Raw genomic sequence first — 10,244 nt, 5'->3', positions numbered from 1 at the left:
ATATATATATTAGTCATTTATGGTAATTCCGTAGGTTTGATTTAAGGAAAGAAAATAACATATCATATCATTATATCATATAGTTTGACCAACTTATGTATCTAACAACATATAAAAATCGAATGTGGACCTACTTATTTTTCAATTGAATGTAATTGACTACCTAATTGAGTGACACCTATGCATTGGGGCCTATTTTAATTAATACAAAATTGAGGTTACATCTTTTCAAATGTTTCTCAATTAATATATAGGGGATTACCTGGAAATAATCAAATTTTACCGAAAAATCTTATGCGGCGGTTCAATTCTTATTAATAAAATTGTTACAAGTGAAACGAACCCTAGTTTTGTTTATTCAATCAGTGGTTTAAAATCAATTATCAAGTTTGTAAACAATTAAGATTTTAAATTCGAACATGACTTTTAGTTAATAAATTCTAAAATCTATGCAATATACCTTAGATTTTGATTTCAATCATTTGTTCACGAAAATCAACCACAGATGATTTGAAATCAATTTTAAATATAAAATTTTTTAAATCATTTGAAGTTAAATAACATTGGATTTTAAAAACTAGATTTAAATCATTCATTGAATACTACCAGATTTTAAATTAAATTTATAAATACCATACTCAATAACACTAGAATTTACAATCATCATTCGAATAATGGTGGATTTTACTTAGATTTAAGTTCTATCAAAATACTACATGATTAAACAAACTCATGCTCAGTTCAGCAACCTTTTCATACTTTGAATTAACCGAAAAACCGAACTAATCAACCCGACTAAACTGAAGTAACCGAATTTTCACAAAAACTTGGAAAATGGTAAGTTTTGTATTTGAAGGTGTTCAATGGCATCTTCTTCCGAATAAACAAATTATGTGCCAATATTTGTTGCCAGATACAGCTTTTGTCTCTATAACACAAAATGCCAGTTTATGATTCAGATATGCTCAAATTTAACAATACGGCAAAAAAGTATAAGGAGGATTTGAACATTCAATAAGATTAAAACTACCAAATGCTAATGGCAAAACGAGAAACTCAACCTATCGGTGGACCCTTTGGTGTATCACTGGAGTTCCTATGCGACTTGTGCTTCGATCTCTTCTCCCGTTTCTTACTCCTGAGAGAAAATGAACACAGAACAGAATCAACTTAAGCAGCAAAAACGTATAATATTTTAAGTGGTTAAAAGCAGGAAGGTTAATTAGTACTCGTCATGTGAAGAACTATGTCCTAGACAAGATTTTAGCTTCCTGTTGATATGCTTCATGTCCTTTTCACTTGGGTACTTATAGTTCTTTACCTGCAAAAAAAAAAAAGGATAACATTTTAGAAACGAAGTTTCATGGTTATGATGGAAATATTTTTAAGAAGTTAGTGCATACCAAATATTCAATTTCATCAAGTAATTTTATGAGCTCTGAAGTCGTGTGCTCAGAGTTCGGTTGAGAAACAATGTTCTCTAGGTACCTGCACTAAATGAAGTTTTTAGTTTAAAATCCAACTGCTACAAGCTTTCATATAACAAAAACAGAGAGGCCAAGAGGGAATAATAATAACCTATCAAAGTCAACCACTTCAAGAACCCCATTTGCAATACGCAAAGCAGCCAACGCCAACTGAGAAACAATACAGAACCATGAGTTCAGGCGTTCAACCAGACTTTTTGACGGCTTTAAATTATTTAAATATCTTCAATCTGATAAAAACAAAGGCTAGGAGAGACAAAGAAACCCACCTGGCCAGGAGGAAAGAGGAGTGGAGCATCTGTGAGCATAACTTTATCGGCTTCTGCTGTTGCTGCTTTGAGCAAACTCTGCAAATTAAAATGTTATGCCAGTATGAGAAAATGAAACTTCAGGAAGGCCAATTAAGTAAAAAAAAAAAAAAGAAGAGACTTGCAATTATGAAGAGAGACCACCTCCAGTTTTTGGATTTCATCATCTCTAGCTTGAAGAAATTCCTAGAGGGTGATCAGATGAGTCACTTTTGGAGACAATTTGAAGTTAAACAAGGATGATAAACTACACACACACCAAATAATATAGTATTGAAAAGCTTAAACTCTCCTACTAAAGTTCCCCAAACAACAATAAAAATTGCCTTTCGACTCTCATCATTATAAAGATGTAAACAGAGAAAACCAAGCTGTCACACAAGAAAACCTAGGATTAGACAGCCAAGATGTACCTCCATGTTGCTGACAAAGCCTTCGATTGCACGATATGGTGCATAGACAATCAGATCAAATTCCAAACTCTGCAAATAAAGTTAACCCAATATGAACAGAAGAACGCGGAGAAAATAGGACATGAGAGATATATAGACATAAGGAAGTTGCCTGAAGAACAGCCATCTCATACTTGAGAATGACGTGGTGATCTTGTTTAATCCCCTTCCCTATCTCCTCAGCAGATACATGATTCTCCTCTATTTTACATGCTGCATACACACAGGTTAACCTGTTTCAATGAAATGTATCAATTAGTCCAGATGACATCATTCTACCAAAGGGCAGCTAATTAAGCATCTCCGAAGTAAAAAAAAAAAAATCAAATTCGATAAACACTTCCAAAACATATTTTTTTTTTTCCAATGGGAAGCAAATTGGTAAAGCATGTGCGTGAAGAAGTAATACATTATTTCTTTGGGATGATGTTGCATAACAGACCATTGCAGATAAAACCTTTTAAAGTATTGGAGAGCTGTTGCCTGCAAAAGATTAGAAGTTAGAACAAGATATCTAGAGAGCTAAAGATCTAAGCTTTTTTTTTATATTTGAAAGAAGAGCAAATGTCATCACACCTGAATCTTGTGAGGAAACTCAAAGGCACTGCAGACTTCTTGGACCTTTGCCTCATAAAAAGCTCTCATGAACCGTTCCTCATCAACACTCAAAGGCTTAAGCTTGTTATCACCTGAGAGAGTTAAAATAAAAAAAAAAACATCATTAAAAAAACTTGACCAACAAAAAACCATAATGATAAATAAATTTTTTTTTAAAAAAAAACTTACCTTGATCTCCTCCTGCATCAACTTTCTGCGTGGGATAAGTTAGTGATCCACTAGCATCTACTTCAACTTGGGTCGTTCCACACTGAGAATAAAAAGAATTAGTTAAAAAAAATCAATAATAAAGTTCCATAAGTAACAACTCACCTTCTCTAGCAATTGCACTGCCCTCTGGTTAGCAGCTTTATATCTCTCTTCCTACAAATTAACAACACTTGAGCGAGCTTAGGTGCTGCAATACAATTATAATAGATAGAACAACAATCACAGACTCAATTTTCACATGATTTTCTCGGGAATCGAAAAGAAAACAAGAAGCAATAAGAATATATTCACTATATGGTTTACTAGTTTCTGGGGAGTGAAGATCCACTTGGCTCGTTGAGTTGATGTCTGGAAATCCGCCATTACTAATAACAGTTCACGCCGATCAAATTCAGACACGCTGTCGACGACGAGACGATTCTCGGAACAAAAGAGAATGAACCAACCACCGTCTCAATTTCAATCTTAATTTTTTTTTTTTTTTTAAATAACGTAATTTCTTCAGAAGGGGTTTATTTATTATGTCTGACACTCGGTTTCTATTTTATTTTTTTGTTTGGTTTGAATAATAATTATAAAACTAATATCTGATAAAATTTACAGTTGTAATTATGTTTCAGTTTGGTTCCAGTTTTTGAATAATTAGATTTTTTTTTTATATAGTTTCTTGAAATTAAAAATCGGATGATTCAAACAAGTATTTTGAACAAAACTATTTGGGTAATTATTATTTTTTTTGGGTAAACTGAATAATTTTAAATATCTAAAATAAAAATATTCATGTATATCAGTTCTTTTTTCTTGATATTTTGGTTTATAAGTATTTATAAATATTTAAATAATTTTAAAATTAAATATAATCAATATTTTTAAGTATATAAACTGTATTTTAAATGTTTGGATAATCATTGGGTTCGGATACGATTTCGATTTTGGTTTTTGAGTTCTAAAAATATACTCCCTCCGTTTTAAAATAGATGATGTTTTGGAAAGTTTTTGATGTTTCAAAATAGATGATGTTTTGAATTTTTATATTAATCTTAGTTTTATTAAAAAGTGTGTGACCAATGATGTTTTATATTTATCTTTAAGGATTGGCTGAATTAATTTTAGTTTATATTTTTAATGTTACTTTTTAGGAAAAAATGTATATCTTAATTCTTATGCATACACCAAAAACTTCAAGTATACCCAAAACATCGAGTATTTAACATCGAGTATTTAGAAACTATTCAAAGAACTTGGGTTCAGTTTTGGTTTTGGTATTCTCGGTTTATATGCAGAAAACTAGTTTACTACATAGTGTTCGGCTTTCAGAGGAGAGTGAATTTTATTTCAAAGGCTTTTGAAACCCGAACTGACCCAATAAAAGAATAACTGTTCAGTTATTACCTAACTAAAACTAAACTAACATCTACCATCCATCCAGACAGTACAAATAAAGAACTCAAAAGTTAAATTTTCATGTTTTTACAAGAAACATGATTTGATTCGTGATCCACCCCATGCAAGTCTGAATATCTCTGTAGATGGGCATGTTCTGGGGACACCTTGGCTCCAAGCTTCTCACTGCTATCTCCATCACCTGAGCTACATCAGCTGGTGGGTACTGCTTCTCTGTGCACCTCTGCAAGCTCTCTTTCCATTTCAGTCATATGTAAAAACAGTGATTTGGATTTAAACTTTCCTTTTTTAAGTTTTACCTGAATCATGAGCCAAGTTGAAAGACAAGAGGCGATAAGCTCTGAAGCCATCAAACCTTCAGTGTTTGAGGGAGACCAGCTTTGATGATGATGCTCAAAGCTGCCATTGGTTTGGTCTTGATGCTTTATACCAGACACTACGGAGTAATTTAATGCCTGATGATGTTCATCCATTGAGTCTAAAGCTTGTAGAACCACATTCCTTTTGTCTTTGTCATCCTTTACCAAAGATGCAGCCTACAACAGCACATAAGGTAAGACTTGTATGCCTTTTGAGTTCTCTGTATTTATTTGGATACTACTCTAATAGTTGATCGTAACTACCTTCATAGCTGCATCCACCATTGCTTGTGCTATTGACCTTGAACCACTAACTATTCCAAGCATTTCTGGCTCCATTTCCTGAAAAGCAGAATTAAAAACAATATTCTTCATTTTGGCAAAAAAAAAAAAAAAGGTTTATAGTTATCAATCTAAAGGCAAGCTTCCACGGGCATCCAAGATTCATTAACTTGAGACTATTTAGTTACCAATAGCCACAAATAAGGCATACACAGTCATTACCTCTGCATCTGAAGCATACTCCAACATCAGAGCTCGTTGATTTTCACCTTGTCTTGCGTTGTCATTAGCTATGTTATATGATTGATCAGTTTTGACTCGCTTGTCCCTATCATTCTGTAGAGACTTATTGAATCATGCATAGAGTTTACCAAAAACGTTCTGAAAAAAAAAGAAAGGAAGATCGAAAAGGAAGATCGAAACGTCAGTGTGTACCTGTTTCTCAGGAGGAAGCATGGAAAAGTCGATATTTTCAAGTACATGAGGAGGGAACAGAGCAGATTTATCAGAGCTTGGGTGTCTGTTAAGCTCTACTTCTTTGCTTTCGATTTGCCTCATCAGACCGTATGGCATGTATTCCAACGGATTTAAAGGCATGATATCAATGTCCTGCCAAATAAATACAAAAAGGATTCGTTAAACCATCTTAAAGTCCACAAGAAGTGACTTGCGTCAACATTTTGTGATTTTACCATAACTGAGTCGACGCCCAAGTCATCAAACAGAACGTTGCACTTGTTATGATCAACAGCAAGAATCTTGCCATCACGAACTTCACGTGTTTTAGGATGGATGGCAATGACTCTGTTCCCCACTGATAAAGGCTGAGCAAAATCTCTAGGAAGCTCTTCCCTTGCACCTGTGCGTAGCTCTGTGTAATGCTTTCTCGCAGATTCACGATACTGTTTGAGTTTGTCCCGCTCTTCCTGTATGAACTTCTCAGAGAACCTCCGAGTTCTACCAAGAGAACTGAAAATACACAACAGAATGAGTAACCTTTTGCAAATCTTTACATATTAAAAACTTGAGCAAACCTTTTAATGACGCTCCATTCAAGACGAGTAAGTCTTGGAGTACCAATCCCCAAATGATTTAGAAAATCAATGAACTCCATCTTTGCAAACCAGGGGTAGTCAATTGCACTGTAGAACCATTCATATATGCACCTTCGACGTACCAATGGACACGACAGACAAGTCGAGACTTGCTCCTGTAAATGGAATAAAGTAAATAAAATTACCAGATTTTTGAATGCGTCTTAAGAGAAATAAAAGTTAGAAACTCCACCTTTAATAACTCTTTCTTGCAACTATGTGGCTTCTCATGAGTGGTTTCAGAAATTTTAGCTCTCTCTCGTAAACTCTTCTTCAAACTCATCTTACGCCTGTTTGGTGGTCTCTGCCGCAAACTCGCTGGACCCGGACCTGAAACTTGTGTAGCTGACACTACTGCATCCGGTTCAGTTATTTTCTTATCACTAGGTGAAGAAGATTCTTCCGCGGTTTTTGCAGTTTTCAGCCGCTTTGGTGGACTTTGATCAGCACGTCTCGCTTTGAACATAGTCTTCAAATTATCATCTTCAGCCGATTCCTGCATTGCAATGAACAGAAAATTACTTAGGCATAAGCCATAAGCTTTTTGATTGAAAGACTTTGTTAAGGACCCTACAGATCACAGAGTAAGATTAAACCCAAGCAAATACCTTATCATGTAGAGTTTTACGTTTTCTTTTTGAAGTGCCAGGTTCCCCTATGGAAACAGCATTAGCATCAGCAGGTGAAACTGGAAGGATAAGACTATCTTCTGGTGCTGCTTGTTTTGATTTTCGTCTGTGATAGCTTCTGACAAAGGTTTCCGGAGTGTTAGGTTTCTCATCCACGTTATTACCTATTCTGTCTTCTTTCAACTGTGGATTTGATTCTAGATTTAACACAAAACATTAGAAATAATTAAAGAGATGTGTATGGTAGAATGTGAAAGCTCTCTTCTTCTAAACACAGACAATATAAATTGTTAACGGGAAAAAAAAACATTCGTTGTTCACCTGATTCCTTCAACTCGTCAGGAGACAGTAAACCTGACAATGCAGCCAATGCTTGCAGAGCTTCAAATTCATCTACGCAGGAAGAGACAAGCAATAACTTTCAGATTCTGATATATTGAATTCTCAAAAGATGAAGCTCTCCAAGTTAATAAGACAATGCGGTATAGATAAGTTATCAATATATCACTATGATAAAACTATAAAACAGGATCACTATTGAACCTATGAACTTATTATCGCGTTTTACCTCCAGATTTGAATCCCTCATTGGCACTGCCTGCTTCTCCGCTGTCATTAGAAGCAGCTCCTTCTGCTTCTTCGAATCTCACATTTTTCCCCTTCTCCACGGTACCAGCCCCTTCCGTATTCACCAACAAAGCTCCACCAGGCGCTGCCTTTATATGCCTTCTGTCTCGGCTTATTCTCACCACATTCCTAACCATGGAGCTTGCACCGTGCTTGGATTGAGCTTCCTTTGCTTGTGACTGGCAAACGCAAAAAGAAAAAGAATAGTCTGTTTTAATGAATCATGACAAGAAGGACATGAGATGATAAGTTGTTAGAGCTAGAAAGATACCATTTTTCCATTTGAAGTGCTGCCATTGACTTCTGCTCTTCTATATGGTGATCCTTCTCCTCTTCTCACTGCATTTGCCATTGCTAGCGCTAGTGTATCATCGTCATGGGCCTCAAGTTGCTTCTTGGCTCTTTTACTTGGTGGCATACAACCTTCTCTCTCTTCCCTCTCGTATTCACTTGGTACAGGAAACCGAGGTGTACGTTTACCAGCGGCACGTCGCTCTATTCCTGCATAACGCAAAGTAACAAACCACGCACTCTTTAACATGTCCATTTACATGTAGTTGTTACGCTGCCACATATCTTTACCCTATAAATATTGTGAGCAAACAGAGTTAAGATAAAAGGCAGCTTGTTGTTTATTTACTCAACAATTCAAACCGAATAGTAATCATTTGTTTAAGTATCTTTTAAACAATAAAGTTTAGAAAACTTAGTTGCGGGAAGTAATGATTGTACCATAAGCTTGTGTCAGCTTCAGAAATGGGAGGCAGCCTTCCGCTGATGCAACTGAATGTGGTGGAATAACTTCTTGTCGAAAATCAATCGACGAAAGTTTAGCAAGTTTGCGCTTCTGATATTTAACCGATACTCCAGAAGCACCATGGCCTTCTTCTTCTTCTTCACTTTCGCTCTCCTCCTACAAACATTACCATAAGCATGTAACAACTGGACCAGATAACTTTACTAAACAAACAATCTGCCACATCTCTCCCTTGTTTACAAATAAATATAACACAAAAATTTCCCAACTTCAATTTACGCTTCAACTTCCCATTTGAATTTTCAAGCAGGAAGTCTTTTTTTTTTTTTTTTTTGAGCAACCGCAGGAAGTCATTTAACATGAACTTTAAGGTGTTAATAAGATAAATGACTCACTCGTTGACAAAAAAAAAAAAAGGATAAATGACTCACTATGACGCTGTAATGATCAGTCATCATTGCAATGAGGCCAACGACAGAAGCAGTTCCCTCGGGCAGAGATAAATATGCCTGGAAAGAAAAGACAAAAATCAAATGGATGAAAAAGGCATTCATGTTAAACTTAATGAAGCCAAGGGATAACATATCCCATCTCGATGGTAAACGAAGTTAGATATTCTAGTATTCATACCCGATTCATATTAAAAAGAGCTTCCACCATGTCAACAGACCGGTTATTCCTCACTGCAGCAGCTACCTAAAGCAGTTTCCAGGGAAGAACTAGTATTAATTAAGACTCTGAAGTCATACAATTTTTTTAAGAAAGTAGTCTTATAAAACCACACTGTGCAACACAGCTTACCTTTTTCCAGTCTCTGCCATGTTTCCGATACGCGTCATAGAAACGCTCAAGCTCTACTTTCGCCCACTGAGGTCCCAGCTTATCAGTCAATCTCTTCTTCTGAGATAAAAAAAATAACACATCGTGAACAAAAAAAGCACAAAGGAAAACTGGAAAAAAATCTCTCAGTCTCCCTAAAGATTTGGATCTCTTTGACTCCTAATAACATAGCTACGAGCATCAAAGTGACTAGCTTTGGGTTTTAAAAAACAAAAAACTCACTCTTGGCTTGGTTTTGCTAGAGTTCCTTAACTCTTTCTCAGGAGAAGGTTCTTTGTTGGAACGTTTGTACACACTCTTTGACGTCCTACTGGGCCCCATCTTCCGGTTTATCTGCCCAGTGATTGCAACGGAAGTTCAAATTAAACCGATCTGACCAAGAAAGACGAAAACTTTTACTCCCTTCAACGAAATTTGAAGCATCGATTGAATAAAGACACCAACTTTGATTACAAATTCGCAGCACCCAATCGGAATCAAACTTTGAGGAATTCAAAAAATCAAAAGTAGACCAGATTCGCATCCAAGCTTTCGAGAATTTTGAAATTCGAACGAAACAAGTTAAAAAGTGAAATTCAATTTTCACAAAAGGCTTTTCACAAAAATCAGATTAAATTGAAGTTCAAAGAGATCCCAATTAGTTCCGTTAAAACCCTAAAATCAGAGGAGATCCACTCACCGATTACGCAGCTCAAGGAGAATCGGTTGTTGAATCTCTCCACAGAGAAGAAGAGAAAAGCTCGAGAAGCTTCTTCGATAGATCGGTGAGAAAACTCGAAAGAGATTGAGAGAGAGAGAGAGAGAGAGAGAGAAAGGATTGTGGTGTAGATGATGTAAAGAGAGAGAGGCGTTGCCGCGAAACTTGAATAAAAAGGCCGACTTGATGATACTTGGGAGCCAATAGGCGTTTGTTTATTTATTTTGTTTACCACTCTGAATATCTGAAGCTTGTGATCCTAAACGACCACGTGTCTTCCCGTTATGTATATTCACCGTTGGATTTTTTTTTAGTTTATTTAGGGTTTGTAGTAACGGCTTCATGCGATTATATTTGAAAAATACCCTTATTTCGAAATAAAAATATATAGATAATGACGCTGAGAAATGGAAAATTTATTTGTTTTTTTTTTGTCTTTGTTATAGTGGTGGGTAAAAACCAAACCAAACCAAATTGACT

At 35.6% G+C, this 10,244-nt stretch overlaps 2 protein-coding genes across 3 annotated transcripts; both read right to left on the bottom strand.

Moving 5' to 3' along the window:
- Positions 1–849: 849 nt before the first annotated feature.
- On the bottom strand, positions 850–3,560 carry LOC106324772 (cyclin-H1-1). 2 transcript variants are annotated; one of them, XM_013762754.1, is made up of 13 exons: positions 3,379–3,560; positions 3,178–3,228; positions 3,034–3,115; positions 2,824–2,936; positions 2,657–2,730; positions 2,360–2,480; positions 2,209–2,277; positions 1,940–1,981; positions 1,757–1,834; positions 1,579–1,637; positions 1,404–1,488; positions 1,230–1,321; positions 850–1,138 (listed from the first exon to the last, which is right to left on the bottom strand). In XM_013762754.1, exons 1-13 carry the CDS (start codon positions 3,436–3,438, stop codon positions 1,057–1,059), a joined length of 1,008 nt encoding a protein of 335 aa, XP_013618208.1. In that variant the 5' UTR covers positions 3,439–3,560; the 3' UTR covers positions 850–1,056. The 2 variants fall into 2 exon arrangements, with proteins under 2 accessions (XP_013618208.1, XP_013618207.1); XM_013762753.1 differs by having other exon boundaries at positions 3,367–3,551.
- Positions 3,561–4,398: 838 nt separating this feature from the next.
- On the bottom strand, positions 4,399–9,910 carry LOC106322699 (protein ALWAYS EARLY 1-like). Its single transcript, XM_013760802.1, has 18 exons — positions 9,747–9,910; positions 9,290–9,400; positions 9,029–9,127; positions 8,858–8,923; positions 8,659–8,736; positions 8,203–8,383; positions 7,742–7,971; positions 7,412–7,649; positions 7,165–7,236; positions 6,823–7,040; positions 6,408–6,710; positions 6,155–6,330; positions 5,813–6,089; positions 5,556–5,729; positions 5,343–5,456; positions 5,103–5,180; positions 4,779–5,015; positions 4,399–4,702 (listed from the first exon to the last, which is right to left on the bottom strand). Exons 2-18 carry the CDS (start codon positions 9,386–9,388, stop codon positions 4,538–4,540), a joined length of 2,805 nt encoding a protein of 934 aa, XP_013616256.1. The 5' UTR covers positions 9,389–9,400; positions 9,747–9,910; the 3' UTR covers positions 4,399–4,537.
- Positions 9,911–10,244: the final 334 nt, after the last annotated feature.

This window comes from Brassica oleracea, chromosome C2, assembly GCF_000695525.1.
Source record: "Brassica oleracea var. oleracea cultivar TO1000 chromosome C2, BOL, whole genome shotgun sequence".
Taxonomy (NCBI): domain Eukaryota; kingdom Viridiplantae; phylum Streptophyta; class Magnoliopsida; order Brassicales; family Brassicaceae; genus Brassica; species Brassica oleracea.
The sequence above is the reverse complement of the archived record's forward strand: the minus strand, read 5'-3'. Positions and strand labels throughout refer to the sequence as shown.

Coding starts and splice junctions, on each gene's coding strand:
- LOC106324772 (XM_013762753.1), bottom strand. CDS start 3,438: ATGGCGGATTTCCAGACATCAACTCAACGAGCCAAGTGGATCTTCACT. Junction 2,481..2,656: donor CATCATCCCAAAGAAATAAT/GTATTACTTCTT, acceptor TCATTGAAACAG/GTTAACCTGTGTGTATGCAG. Junction 1,638..1,756: donor TCCTCTTTCCTCCTGGCCAG/GTGGGTTTCTTT, acceptor ATTGTTTCTCAG/TTGGCGTTGGCTGCTTTGCG.
- LOC106322699 (XM_013760802.1), bottom strand. CDS start 9,388: ATGGGGCCCAGTAGGACGTCAAAGAGTGTGTACAAACGTTCCAACAAA. Junction 8,924..9,028: donor ATGGCAGAGACTGGAAAAAG/GTAAGCTGTGTT, acceptor AAACTGCTTTAG/GTAGCTGCTGCAGTGAGGAA. Junction 5,457..5,555: donor TGCTTCCTCCTGAGAAACAG/GTACACACTGAC, acceptor AAGTCTCTACAG/AATGATAGGGACAAGCGAGT.